Source organism: Anas platyrhynchos, chromosome 6, assembly GCF_047663525.1.
Source record: "Anas platyrhynchos isolate ZD024472 breed Pekin duck chromosome 6, IASCAAS_PekinDuck_T2T, whole genome shotgun sequence".
NCBI classification, from domain to species: Eukaryota; Metazoa; Chordata; class Aves; order Anseriformes; family Anatidae; genus Anas; species Anas platyrhynchos.
Window position 1 is genome coordinate 29,112,634 of NC_092592.1, and position 14,955 is coordinate 29,127,588.

General features: G+C 37.2%; 2 protein-coding genes across 3 annotated transcripts in view; one reads left to right on the forward strand and one right to left on the reverse strand.

Moving 5' to 3' along the window:
- Window positions 1-14,955, forward strand: part of LOC101796130 (swi5-dependent recombination DNA repair protein 1 homolog) — a 67,759-nt gene that overhangs the window by 24,135 nt on the left and 28,669 nt on the right. Inside the window, exon 2 of the mRNA XM_005008920.4 lies at window positions 528-623. The gene's annotated coding sequence lies outside the window, so the exon portion shown is untranslated. The remainder of the gene's footprint in view (window positions 1-527; window positions 624-14,955) is intronic.
- The window catches only part of CFAP43 (cilia and flagella associated protein 43), a 51,550-nt gene that overhangs the window by 18,586 nt on the left and 18,009 nt on the right, over window positions 1-14,955 (reverse strand). The window contains exons 7-19 of one of the 2 annotated variants that reach the window (XM_027459881.3): window positions 13,775-13,837; window positions 11,247-11,326; window positions 10,374-10,505; window positions 9,066-9,182; window positions 7,944-8,024; window positions 7,059-7,207; window positions 5,929-6,032; window positions 4,651-4,791; window positions 3,174-3,343; window positions 2,675-2,827; window positions 2,114-2,244; window positions 1,166-1,331; window positions 507-617 (exon numbers count right to left, since the gene is read on the reverse strand). In XM_027459881.3, the coding sequence (XP_027315682.3) occupies window positions 507-617; window positions 1,166-1,331; window positions 2,114-2,244; window positions 2,675-2,827; window positions 3,174-3,343; window positions 4,651-4,791; window positions 5,929-6,032; window positions 7,059-7,207; window positions 7,944-8,024; window positions 9,066-9,182; window positions 10,374-10,505; window positions 11,247-11,326; window positions 13,775-13,837 (1,598 nt within the window). The remainder of the gene's footprint in view (window positions 1-506; window positions 618-1,165; window positions 1,332-2,113; window positions 2,245-2,674; window positions 2,828-3,173; window positions 3,344-4,650; window positions 4,792-5,928; window positions 6,033-7,058; window positions 7,208-7,943; window positions 8,025-9,065; window positions 9,183-10,373; window positions 10,506-11,246; window positions 11,327-13,774; window positions 13,838-14,955) is intronic. The other variant, XM_027459882.3, reaches the window with a different exon arrangement.

Here is a 14,955-nt window from a genome sequence, read left to right on the forward strand (position 1 = left end):
TACAGTGCTCTGGCTTATGTCAAAGTGGTTGCATAACATACTCACTTCAACCTTAACCTGAAATAAACCCCAAAAGTGTTTTGTTTTTTTTTTTTCCCCCTGCAGTTAATGTCATGTAGTTGACTATCAATTTAACACTGCTGTAGTTTGTTAACTGTGGCCCTTGAGAAGAAGAAAGCACCTGCCTTGTTACTTGTACTGATCTTCTGTGCAACTTTTTGACACATTTAGTAGAAAAATGTCTTCATAAGTTTCTGCAGGAAACCAGCTTGTCTGGCACATTTACTGAGTTTATTCCTTGTGTAGAAGTGGTCCTTTGGTCTTTACAGCTCCTGTTGTGCTAGGTTCCTGCCCTGATGTATTTAAAAGTTTGACCTAGCATTTCTAAAAGCCTACATCACAATGCCTTAAAATTGCATTCATTTATTGTATATAATTTGACACCTCTAATGACTATTGACTCTTGTGAACTTTGGCCTTGGTTTGTACTTATTCTACAAAAATACCTTCTTTATTTTCTGACCCAGCCAGGTCATTTCACTGGTGCTGTCTGAAGGCAAACTGGTGGAGTTTTCATCTTCTGTCACCTCTACATTAGACGACTGAGCTGGTGCCTCCTGAAGGTAAGGACATAAGCATTCATCTTAAGTACTTACAGGGAATGAAAGAGAACCCGAAATAAAATTTTAAAGACGGACTCATATTAGAAGCAGTACTACCACCACCAAATTCCAGAGAGTGTTAAAATATTTTTATTCCCTAATGATTCCCCAGGTTTGACCCAGCAAAGCTTTGCTGTTCTGCAAAGACTTTTGACTGTAATGGGATGAGTGTACTGACCTCTGTAATCACTGCTTTGCTTGATTTCAACAGAAAAACATGTTACTGATAAATATTGTGAGTTACTAGTTACATCAAATTGCGAATGACATAACTTCATATGAGGAGAGAAAAAAACAAACAAGTAAAAATCAAAGATATGTCATCTTCCCAAAAACTATTCAATTTCCTTGATAATGCTATTCCACAAATGAATAATTATCATAGTCCACATATAAGGGGTGTTCTACTTTCACAAAAGGATTTTTTTTTTGAAGACAGCTCTTATCTGTAATCTTAGGATAATGATCAAACTTTTTTTTCCCCACAAGAAGAAAGAAAATACCTTAGATTCCTTTTCTGAAAGTGATTCCGATGTGGATTCTGGGTCAAAGTGCCATTCTGCCATACATTTTAACACAGCATTTTCATTTGAAATAGACTTGTTCAGCACAGTAAGAAGAGATTGCCAATGAAAAGCAGCTTCCTTAGCTTCAGTTTCCTTTATTTTCCTAGTAAATAGAAAGGACACTGATGCATTTGTTGTGTATTATAAAAATTGAAGTTTTAAATATCCTCTATAACATTTCCATTAAGTTTTTTAAACATGCCTATTCATTTTTTTTACATATGTTTCAATATTGTTTGAATATATCTAGAATATATTGTTTGAATACATCTAGATATGAATATATCTAGAATTAAATGAAGTTTACACAGAATGAGAAATTTTGAAAGATGGATTACCCAGATTATAAATATTGCTCTGAAGAGATCTTTAATCTCTGCATCAACCTGAACATTTGTTATACCACAGAAAAGTTGTAGTTTCAAGTGTCTCTTACTCTTTGTATCTAAGAGCTCTCTATAGCCACAGTTAAATCCCCTTGAAAAACTGTGATGTCTCCTACTAACTGAGTTGAAACAGTATCTTGACAGATATCTCAAATTCCTACTCACATAAACCCAAAGAGCCCCTCTCAGGTGGTTTATTTGAAAGTAGCAAAAAGCCCATTATCTGTAATACTTCTCAGAAGACACTCTGATCTTGATCTGTAAACCACACCCAAGGTACAATTCATTCCCTACAAGGCTGGTGGGAACCTTTTTCATGAGCTAGGGAGACCACCTCAACAGATGAAAGGAGTGATTTTATTGCCCAGCTGCATCAAATTCTCCTCCTTACTTTGAGACTAATCAAGAGGAAGTCTAGAATCACAAGTAGATGCAAAAATTAGTCTGTCAGGATCCAAGAACTGACACCATCAATATTGTTCTGCCACTTTACACATACTTCCATTTCAGACACACCAGGGCACCATCGGTTTCACCATTAACGAGGATGAATTTGCCATCCAGTGAAAATACTGCGGATCTGATTCCCCCTCCTTGATATGAGTGGCAATGCTTTTGAGCAAGTATTTCCTAGAAAAGTCACAGAAACAGTTCAGCAAATATATTTTACTAACAGACGATGTCTGTAAATTATGCTGCTTTATTTTTAGAGAAAGATCTATCCAAAATATCGATATAAAGTATATAAAAGACTAGAGGTCATAGTTTTTGACCACAGATAGGAGCAATTTTCTAGTATATAGATTTTGTAGGAGACAGAGAAGTAAAATTATCTACCTGAAGATTTACTGGAAAAGAAAGTAAGTAGTATAATGTGATCACATTCACATTCATTATAAAAAGAATTGTACTGTATAATGTTATGTCAATTCATGTTTAACAAAAATTTTTCAGGAACATCCTATATTTAAGTGAATAAAAGCTTGCAGTGAAATACAGTAGCTCTTACAGCTCTTTCAGGTGTAAACCGAACAAAGCCTGTGCCTGAACACCTGCCTACCATAGTAGAAGCGTGATAGATGAACAAAACGCCATCTTTTGCTGCTGATGCTAGCCATCGGCTGTTGGGTGATAAGCAGAGGAATCCTGATCCAAACTGATTGCTAGGAGTCCTCTTTTCTGATAACAATACTGGTGGATCTTCCAAAATATTCTGCCAAGCAAACGAAATGTTAAAAGCAGTTGAGTTGATGGAAATATCTATACAATTTTAAGGAGACTAACAATAGATTTGTGGGTTGTTGATCACATGTCCACAAACTACATGAGTTTTAACAACCAGTATTTGACTTTCTCTGTAAAAGAACAAGGAGATTTCTTTTGCCAGGTTTCTGAGCAGTAGTAGTACACTGAAAATTAACATTTGGGAATGGAGTAGACAATTTTAGTGCAGAGAGGATGTTTTTTTTTTTTAGAAAATATCCTTCAGTATTCACTTATCTACAGAAATGTTGGCTGGTACTTCACTACCACCCAAAATATAAGTTTCAGGGAATTACCTGTTCAGAGAGATTGTATTTACAGATGAAACGTGCACAGGTACAGTAGCCATACACTGTGTTATTCTTCAGTCTGACCGCCGAGCTCAACGGGTAATCCAGATCATATTGCTCCTTTTTAATGGCACTAGCATTTAGCATTCCTTGTTCATTAACAAACTTTTCATTATCTAAAAAAATTGGAAAAAAAAATAGGTAGGGAGAGAAATCCCCACCACTAATGTAGGTGCTCCACCTATCAATTATTGAAACCAAACAATCTCAAAGAGTGAGCATGATCTGAGTTTTCAAGGAGGAGCATGGGAGTTAAGATTCATAGCTCTAACACTAACTCTGTGGGTTGTGCCAATATAGCAACACTGCAGTGAAACGGCGAGAGCTCTCCTAGCTCTGAGTAAGCACTAGAAGCAGTATAGCCAGAGTGATGAGAAAATTTGTCTACACCAATGTACCTGACTTTCTTGGGTATTATATGAGGAGTGCAAATTAGTTTGCATGGAGGATCATGGCATCATTGCTTTCATCGAGATCACATTTAGATTTCTCTGCCATGAAGTATACACAGCCTGGGTGGTATTGGTTAAAGCACTTATGTGCATATCTTCAGAGGGCATTTTATTCATTTTGGTTGTTTAATTTGAGCATTCAAGAAGAGACACTTAAAATTAAGACTTATGCAAGAACTCTAGATCTTCAGCATCTTTCAAAATCAAGCTTCAACATAATTGTCTGTAATTCGGCAAAAAGTAATCCAACATTACTGGATATTTAGAGAAAATACTAACTTAATTTAAAATTATGTTTATAAATTATAAACATAAAAGTTTATAAAAGTTTATAAATTGTAGGGCCTTTAAAAAATATATATGTAAATAACAAGCAAATCTGACACTTGGTTTACTTAGTTTTATTTTTCTCCAACAAAGGCTTTGCTCGTCACCACTTGCATATAATGTAAAATGATACAAAAATAGAATAATGTTAATAATGAACATAAGCTACCTTTCTGGGGGTTAAAACCAGATGATCTTTAAGGTCCCTTCCAACCTGAGCCATTCTATGATTTTTCTGTAATGTGACATACAGAAGATTTCACTGAAACCTCAAACTGTATTGCTTGACTGGAAATTCTTGGCTGGAAGAGACATAAACCTGGAAGTGCAGGTGTCACTCATAACCAAGTCTGTCCTGCACTGGCTGTATGGTGAGGACACCAGTTGCAATTAGCCTTTGTGACTCTGCATGTGAATTACTTCTCTTTTTCCTTCCTTGGGTTTCACAGCATCACAATATTTCTGCTGAAATGATTCAGCTGACTAAGTCTACAGGCACCCATATGAGAAATGGTATCCCAGGAGAACGTACAGATGAGATGAAGAAAGAAAGAAGTTAAGATTATTAGTATTTTGCGTAAGGAATGGCAAGAATATGTTGTTGTCTTAGGAAAACCTTATGAAGTATGTATTTCAGTTCTTACCTTCGGTGAGTGCTGAAGGCAGACAAAAGATTTCCAGCCTCGCTCGCTGGACCTCTGCTACATTAAGAAGTACCATTACTTCAACTAAGTTGTTCTCAAAGTCAGAAACTACAGAGAGACCCAGCACTTCATCTGCCAACACTAAAGCAGATAAGGAACACCAATGTAAATTCTTACCGATTTATGGTAACATTTGTACTGTGATATCACATGAAACAAAATGGAGATCTCAGTTCCAAACACATCTCAGCACAACTATACTATTTGAATTTGCATTAAAGTGTCAGACAAGCCACAACCTGACTTCAGAAGTGTTGAATCCACACAACTTCAGCTTCAGGCAATGGGCACTGAGAATGCTGAGCACCAACAGTGTTTTTGTTATATTAAACATTCAAATCTGAGTTGACACCTAGCTTGAATTTTAGCAACTTTGAGACAGTCTGCTGATAACAACCAGATAAAGCACAGAAAGGCCCTGTTCTAAGAAGTCAGCCAGACAAGGAGAACATGATCAGGCAAATTCTGAAGATTATCTAAGGAGATGTAATTCTCTATATGGCTTAACATATCGAATATCCAAGTATTATCTGGGAAATAAAAACTATTAAAATTATAAAATAATGCCCTTTATACTTAATACTTACACTTTATATGTATATGTACTTAAAATGCTTAGACTTTATACATAAAGATGACAATCTATATGCACAGAATTATAACCTTATTGGAATTGAGACTACAAGCAGATTTACAAATTTTAGAAGATTTTTTTTGTGACTTAAAATTCCATCATCTTTTACTCTTCAGTAAAAATCACCAAACCTGACACTTCCACCCATAGTAAAGAAGACTGGGGTGGGCATTTGTAACAGGAGATTGCACTCACATGTCATGACCTATAGATCATTAGTATGAGTCCTCACATGGCGGGCCACAGAGATATTAAGTTCTTTGCCACCACTGTTACTTTTGTGCTGGACTTTTGACCAGCTGGTCAACTGATCCAGTCTCTTCCCTGAGACTTAAACATGTCCTGGCAGAAAAGTCGTATTTGTGCATTGGCAAACTAAAATTATAGGGTGATGATATTGTTCAGGACATGATTTTTTGGGGAAATGGATGGGAAAAATATTTTTACGGTTGCTCCTCCTAAAACCTACATAGAATGAAGAACGGTGACTTAGTCTGATGACTAAGTAATATACTTTAAAAAGTAAATATAAAATATAACAAATAATGAAAACATGATGTCATTTATGTTGCTACAAATACTACCTGTATATCCAAGAACCTGGAATAATTTTGAAGGCCGAGCATCTAGAACAAAGATATGTTCTTCTGTAGCTCTAGTGATGAGGAACTGGCCACTCTGGTCATAACTAGGTAAAATAAAAATCCAAGTAAAATACAGATTTTGAATATTAAATTCTAAAAACCATTCAGTGCAGTCAATAAAAAGGTCAACTTTTATTCACAGTTTCATAACTCTGCTGACTACCTTAAGGGCATAAATGCAATTGAAATTTCAACTTGTAGGTTTACAGTGTCAGAGCCTGATATAAATCCTAGTGCTTTAAGTGTAATTTCTAATTGAGTGGGTTGGCAATCTAGAGTTGATGTCATTCCGTAGCAATCTATTTTAACAGCTTCCTTTGAAGTTAAATTATTTTAAATAAAACTACTAAGCATATTCTTATATTTTTGAATAGACATGTCTTTGCATTGATTTCACTTTAAATAAGTTCCTTTCCATATCTATTTTTAATGTTTTATCTTAGGTAATTATGACAAGAGATCCCATCTGACTCTTGAAGTAACAGGCAGATTTACATTAATATTTAGCAGTTCAAAATCCATTTATTTTTAAGATAGAAGTAAAATACTCTCTTTTTTATTATTATTGAAAAATAAAGAAGTAATCCTTTCAGATCACAAGAGCTATTTATAGAAGGATTGGTAAATTCTAGCACTGTTAGCAAATGAACTGTTAATAACTGTAACAAAAAGATCCACCATATAAGAAGGGATGACCCAAAGGCTTAAATTTAGCTTCATAAGACCTTGAATTTATATTCTGTGACAAATAACTCTCTAAGTTCAGATACATGGAATTGCACATAATTACTGCATATGGTTATCTGTCAGGAAGGATCCTATACATCAGTATCCTTAGCGTTCCATTCATTTTTCATAAAAATTCAACCTTATTATATTTTTCTCATCTAAATCCTGGTACTACTCTTGCAAGCAATACAGAAAAAAAAAAGAAAAAAAAAACAACTGAAACAGTTAAAATACTTTACTTTGACATTTTTAGAATAAAAACTTCAATTTTTTTCTTCAACTAACTGCATTATTCAAGCGACAAATCAATACTATTCCTGCCTCTGTTACTGCATACTTACTGCAAAGATAGTACTGGAAATGTGGAAAGAAAAACTATGTGAACAACCCGTGGAGCTTCAACGTCGGTAACATCAATGAAGTATATTTGACCACTTTTGGTCCCTACAGCAACACTGTTTGAGGAGGGACAGCAAGCCATAGCAGTTGCCTAGTTAAGAAATATAGAAGTTACTCAACAGCTCCATATCATTTTATATGACATTATGCTATATGTTAGTATGCAATTTCTTTTACCATTTACAAGTCTCTAAAATTCAGAGAAGAAAACCAAAAACCAATCTAAAAATCTATTTTCTTTTTTTTTTACAAATAAAGGATTTTAATAGACATCATAAGCATTTTTTCTTATGCTCCGTATCTACCTATCAAAAACTAATTCTCTGTTCCTCTGGAAAAAAAGACAGGATTTTTCAGGACTTAAACGCATCTTCAATCACAACAAAGCATTAACAGTTGTAAATACTTTATCAACTCAATTCCTAAAACCTGTTTTTCAGATCAGTCAAGGCTTTCAGTTTTTATACACTTGAAACATTTCCTGTCAGTTCTGATACTCATTGAAAATACAAATTTAATAAAATAATATCATGCAGATTTAGATAATTTATTTTTTTTAAATAAATGCTTAAAGACATGTCACTAGGACATTAGGATGAAATGCCTTTCTGCTTTCTGAGTTAACTTTGTGATTAGGTCAAGAAATCACTCCAAAAGAGTCTTTTTAAAGTCTTTCATTTGTTCTTTAAAGACACTACTTAGCTTTCCTCAAAACTGTCCAATTTAATCAAATTCACAAATTTGAATTAAACAAATGTCACGAATTGAAAAAAAATAGATGAAGACTTTAAGTATCAGTCACTACATGAACTCCCAGTTATGTGTACCTCAATATTAAGGTCTGTCTTGCTAAGAGAAGTCCCATCTTCCAGGAGCCAAACTTGTACTTCACCTGAAATTGTTACAGACTTAAACAAAGAAAAACATAGTCAGATGAAGGTGGAATAACCAAATAGTCTGCAAGTAGCTAGTAGCTATTCTATGGAATATACAGTCAACTGAGTGTATCAGATCAAGGTTTTTGCTTGGAATGATCTCGCTTTTGCTGTAAGTGCAAAGTTAAAGAAAACATTTAATAATTTTTGTGAATTGCTGCAACTACAGGAATGGTCTTTAAGCAAGATGAGACAAGGGTAAAACATAAGCTTGATCAATATTAGCATTTGTCCAACAATAAAAAAAAAACCTGCTTAGAATTTTCTTTGCAAAAATAAGTGCTTAAGGAGAGGTCTTTGCTTTCGCACATGAAGAATGATGCATATCATAATTTTGCTTCATTTTCTTATGCTCAGACAATTTTATAATTCCACAGTAAAGTATGGCTAGAGACCAATCAACCCTCATGTTACTTACTCTGAAGTAAAATTTATCGTTCCCATGCTAAGAACAAAGAAACAGATTCAGCAAAGTTAATTAAGACCCCAAGGTTCCTACTTGAAGAATTCATGGCCTGGGGACAAATCAGATTTGCTGGTTAAAATGTGTGTCTTGTAGGAGGTCAAAGATATTGAACAAAAGCAAGGAGTTTCTCAGAATGAACAGAGCCATGAGTAAGGCCCTCTTTCTCCCTGGACCCATGACAGAGGCATCTCTCTTCCAATTTGTGCGGAGGACTGCAAATACCAGTAGGAACTCCTTGTTCCAATATCTGTTCTCTGAACTTTATTCACATATTTCTGTTCATGAATGCTTGTGAGTCATACAAATTGACAGCAAAACCAGTATGACATTTTAGCCACCTGTGAATTATCCACCCTGTATTCTAAAGCAAGTTCTGACCTTTTTGTAAGCCATACCTGAATTAATGCCATTTACATCCTTTAACGAGTAGCTATACTACCGTAACAAACATCATGAGTCCCAGTAAGACTGTTGGTTTTGTGCCTTAGCAACATATCAGTTACCTGAAAAAAGCCACTCTTACGTATAAAGATAACATCATTTCATACCACACAGTACTTGTTCTCTGGAGGAAGAAAATCAGCTGCCAGAAAACAACTGCTGCTTGCATCCAGGAGTTTGACAGCTTCTCCTTTGCGGGCAGGTTTGTAAGTATAGATTGTCCCCTGACAAATAAAAAGAAATAATCCATCACTGGGCTATCAAACTTTTCATTAAAAGCATTCAAATACTTCAGCAAAAAAATACCAATTTTTCTGAGCTTCACTCTTTAAAGGTTTTTATTTGATACTGAAATGAAAGTGCCCAGTAGAGTTCAGCTGAATTTAGCAGATTATATTAACGTACACTAGCTAAACATCAGGTTAGTTCACTTGATAGTGATCCTGATCCAGCTAGTCACATTTTTTGTCTTCTCAAAATTACTTCAATAAAACTATTTAAAAACATCCTATTTCATCTTACTCCAAGAATCAATAAATATGATTTGCACGGAATGCAAATCATAAACAATGCTTTAAGAGATGCTTTTATCTAAAGATCTCAGAGTCTCTTAGAAGCAATTCATAATTGATATTGAGAAATAATTTAGAATGGCTCTACTCATTTTACAAAAGAAAAATTGAATCAGAGAGAGTGTAACCAAACTTACCATGGCATTGCCATTGAAACCTCCCCCCATCCCAAAGAACCTTAGGAATGCCAATTTAAATGATCAAAGGTGTGGAAAAAAGGCTGTAATTTGAGAATTTGGCTCCCTTGCATAAGATATCTGGACATCAAGCTGGTCAAAGAAGAATCTTGGATTGGATTGCCAGAGGAATTCAACATGAATGTGCAGAATAACTCTACTACATAGCCACAGTAGGTCTGATGTACCCAAGTTACATTTTTCTTACTGGGCAGGCATATGTTAAGCCTAGAGCTCATGCGTGGTAGGTCCCACATGGCCTGGACACACTGGAGACCCTGAATCCATATTCTAAACAATTGTTTTTATTGGGAAATTAGGAAACAACTATTCTTTATAATCAACCATCTGTAGAAAATGATTTCTCCATGCTTCAATACAAGTTTCCAATCTTGTGTTAAAAACACCACATGGACCAAGTTCACTGCTGGGATACATCTGTTGGCTTATAGAATTACGTTATGGACATTTCACATTAGCAGCATCGGCATGCACATACAGGATCACAGGAACATCACAGAATCACAGAATTTCTAGGTTGGAAGAGACCTCAAGATCATCGAGTCCAACCTCTGACCTAACACTAACAAGTCCTCCACTACACCATATCACTAAGCTCTACATCTAAACATCTCATTACATGATGCTATTCTCTCAAATGCTATACCTGATCAGTAACAAGCAGAAGTATCGTGTAATCAGGAGAGAACAGGAGGCTGGATATAGGCTCTACAATGTCAGCGCAGATTTTCATCTCATACTGAAGACCTCTGATGTGATAAAAGAATAAAATGCCCTCCTGTGCAGAAAAGTACAAATCATCAGGTCTAGGTCATGCATCCTAGCCCACTCTGCCAAACTTATCAGCAAGAACTTCTGAAAACCTCTAAAGTAACAGTTTTCAACTTTATACCATAACTAGTAGTCTGATTTGCTCTTAGTCTGTCTACATCCAGAGGACTCTTACCTTGAATAATAATTATATTGAAAAATTCAGGTGTTCCTCAGTAACAGCACGTTTGATAACAACAGACTCATCAGTTAATATATATATATATATATGAACTACTAAATATTTATTTATTTTTATTTTTTTTTAAGTGTCAGAATTTGTTCCGCTCTTAACCAGTAGTGTACCATCATGCATTCAGGTTAAACAATGAGGCAGATTTTGCACAAAACAATTTTGCAGTTCTCTTGGCCATTTTCTCTACTTTCATGTTTCAAGTTCATCTTTCTTTTCTGTTCCTCTAGAATCTCCCTGTCTTTTGTTAAAAATAGTATTATCCTCTTTTGTCGCTTCTTTGACTACAAAAATGGAATCTCTTCCCACTGCTCCCTTCCAATTTCTTGTCTCAATTCTTAACAAGGAAAACAGGAAAATATACACAATGCCAGAGGACTGTTATATCTCTGAAACCCTCCTTTTTTTTTTTTCCTAGCTCCTGTCTTTGTAGTGAACTCTGCAAATGTATTCAATTTAAATACTCTTTGATTTTCACGCAGCATGAATAAGTTAAGACCATGAAGGATGCCTTACATTTCCAGCTGTGTACAGTCCCTCGTTACAAAATGCCATGGCAAATACAACTGTTCTTTGCAGATCCCTTGGTTTGCCACCTGAGAGCACAAGACCGACATAAAATATCAAATTTAACTTATTTCAACAATGTGTCTCGACAACTGTTCTTTGCAGATCCCTTGGTTTGCCACCTGAGAGCACAAGACCGACATAAAATATCAAATTTAACTTATTTCAACAATGTGTCTCGACTTCAAGTCTGGGAGAATTTACTATTTGAGAGCAAGAAGATCTATGGGCTATGATTCTATGGCATATTCTTTGGACTTTTGGCTTTGGTGATACAGGAGCAGGCTGGTATACATAATTTGAAGTGACAATACTACTGTGGTCTGATGAACTACAAACTGATCTGAGAAATAGTTTGATTGTGTAAATGCTGCTAAATAGCTACAAAGGTCAATATACTAAGTTTGTCAGTAACAGAATCATAACAGCCATTTATGTTGGAAGGGACTCTAGAAATCCCCTGATCCACCCTCCTTTCTGCTCAGCAAAGGGCCAACTCAAATTTAGACCCAACTTCAAAGCTGAATCCCATTGTCCAGAGTCATATCAGGGTCATATACAACTGATACCCAGTCTGAATATCCCCAACAATAAATATTCCATAGCTTCTTCGGGCAACCTGTCCCAATGTATTCACTATGATTTTTTTTTTCTTATTATTTACCCAGAATTTGTGCTGATGCAAACTGTATCCTTTTCCTGTTTGGTTCCATCCTCTCTGTTACCTTTCATTAGGTGGCTAAAACAATAGTAAGATATCCCTTTTCCTTCAGGCTAAACAAACAAACAATCAGCTGGTTTCCCTTGGTGGACCAAGGGAAACCAGCTGATATGATTTTTTTGGACTTCAGCAAGGCTTTTGACACGGTTTCCCATAGGATCCTACTGGACAAAATGTCCACCATACAGCTAAATAAAAACATCATACGATGGGTGAGCAATTGGCTAACGGGCAGGGCCCAAAGGGTTATGGTGAATGGGGCTGTGTCAGGCTGGCGGGTGGTCACCAGTGGGGTCCCTCAAGGCTCCATTTTAGGACCGGTACTTTTCAATATTTTTATAAACGATCTGGATGTAGGAATAGAAGGTATTTTGAGCAAGTTTGCTGATGACACCAAACTTGGAGGAGTTGTGGACTCGAATGAGGGTGGAAAGGCCTTGCAGAGGGATCTGGAAAGGTTGGAGAGATGGGCGATCACCAACCACATGAAGTTCAATAAGAGCAAGTGCCGGGTCCTGCACCTGGGACGGGGAAACCCTGGCTGCACGTACAGACTGGGCGATGAGATGCTGGAGAGCAGCCTAGAAGAGAGGGATCTGGGGGTCGTGGTAGACAGCAAGTTGAATATGAGCCGGCAGTGTGCCCTGGCAGCCAGGAGGGCCAACCGTGTCCTGGGGTGCATCAAGCACGGCATCGCTAGTAGGTCAAGGGAGGTGATTGTCCCGCTCTACTCTGCGCTGGTGAGGCCTCACCTCGAGTACTGTATGCAGTTCTGGGCACCACAGTATAAAAAGGACATGAAACTGTTGGAGAGTGTCCAGAGGAGGGCTACGAAGATGGTGAAAGGCCTGGAGGGGAAGACGTACGAGGAACGGCTGAGGGCACTGGGCCTGTTCAGCCTGGAGAAGGGGAGGCTGAGGGGAGACCCCATCGCAGTCTACAACTTCCTCGTAAGGGGGTGTCGAGAGGCAGGAGACTTTTTCTCCATTAACACCAGCAACAGGACCCGCGGGAACGGGGTTAAGCTGAGGCAGGGGAAGTTTAGGCTTGACATCAGGAGGAAGTTCTTCACAGAGAGGGTGGTTGCACACTGGAACAGGCTCCCCAGGGAAGTGGTCACTGCACCGAGCCTGTCTGAATTTAAGAAGAGATTGGACTGTGCATTTAGTCACATGGTCTGAACTTTTGGGTAGACCTGTGCGGTGTCAAGAGTTGGACTTGATGATCCTTAAGGGTCCCTTCCAACTCAGGATATTCTATGATTCTATGATTCTATGAAACAGTTCTCTCAGCCCATCTTTCCATGTCAAGTATTCAAACTGCAATCATCTTTGTGGCCTTGTGCTGAACCTCCTCCATGACATGTCCTCCATAACATGAATATCTTTTTTGCACTTTGGAACCCAAAACAAAGTGTTGGAAACAACCCCTAAATCCTAACTCAACTAAATTACAAGTCACTGCAGCTCTAAAAAAATGTTAGTAAAACTAAGCAGAAGAGAACCTACTCTAACATCACTTACTCCAATTTAAATTAGAAAGAACAGATATTATTTCACTGACACTGTTTCTCTTGAGGCTATTCATTTGACTGTCTATCAGCACAAAACCGATCAGTTATTTATCAGGTACATGTAAAAAAGATTGCCATTCATCTGTCTTACAGAGGCCAGGGTTATCTGAGTTCTTCTAACCAGTGGCTTCCAGCTATACTCATGTATTATTACTCTTAGCTGTGATTTGAACATGGAAATACCTTTTTTTTTCCATACTTCTCTACGAACATAGGCCACCACGTCCGATACTTTACGCATGTGTTCTGCACAAAAGAAAAATAACATCAGCCTTGTTTATATGTCAATGTTGCACTAAAAGTCAGTCTACTGCAAAAAAGACTGGAATTGGTATACTGAATCAAAAATGTACATTCTTTCCCAATATCCATCATTGGGATAAGGCTTTGGGTAACTGGGCAGGCACAATCTTTCTGTAGTTCAGCTGGCAGCTGTAAAAGGAAGTGGGAATACAGCACATGCTTAAGGTTGGACATGCACTTGAGTACTGTACTAAATAGAGACAGATTTAAATTTAAATAATTTAAATTAAGTAGAAGCTTCAATACGATTACCAACAAATCTGTTACAGCTTTAGGACAGGACTCAAAGAACAGGCCAAGTAAAAGCCTAGCAAACATTTTTGTTTCTTTTACTGAACAGGCAAAAACACTTTAGTCACACCTCAGCTTTTCCTGTTCCAACTCTTGATTTGGTATGCCTATAGATCTGATAATTTCAAAAGCAGAGGAACACAGCTGGATTTTTTATTTATTTTTTAAGGAGCAGCCTTCCATTTTTGTGTTAACTATCAAAACTGAACAGACATACAGTACTTTGGGAAAGTCAGGGATGCTTGCTGCTGATTAAAAAAAACAATATTTTAAACAGCAAAAGAAGAAATCAAGATTATCGTCAGCCTGTCCATTAACTCTCAGTCTTTATTAGCGGAACAGCTCTATGCTGGTTTACAACAACATATTACCCCCTTCTAGTGCTGGGGAGAAGCCTGTTCCACTACTCCTCCTACCACCAGTTCACTGAATCAGTGAACTTCACGTGTGCACTAGGACTGACACCTTCCATCCCTGCAAAGGATAACAGGGTGCAGGTTGCCATTGCCAGAACAGTTTATGCTGCCCACCTCTAACTGTCCTCCAGCTTAGAAACCCTCAGAACAGGCCTAGATGGGCAGCACACGGTGGGGAGCAGGAGTGAGACCTCAGGGTTCCCAAAAAAAAAGACATGGTATGTGCAGCTGTTGCCAGAAAACTTTATTCACCAGCATGCCAGAGGTCTCCATGAAAACAGACAGATTGGAATATATATGGGGGAGACAAATTACCTTAGTAGTTTGCAATCAATCTGAGGGACATGTGCTGAG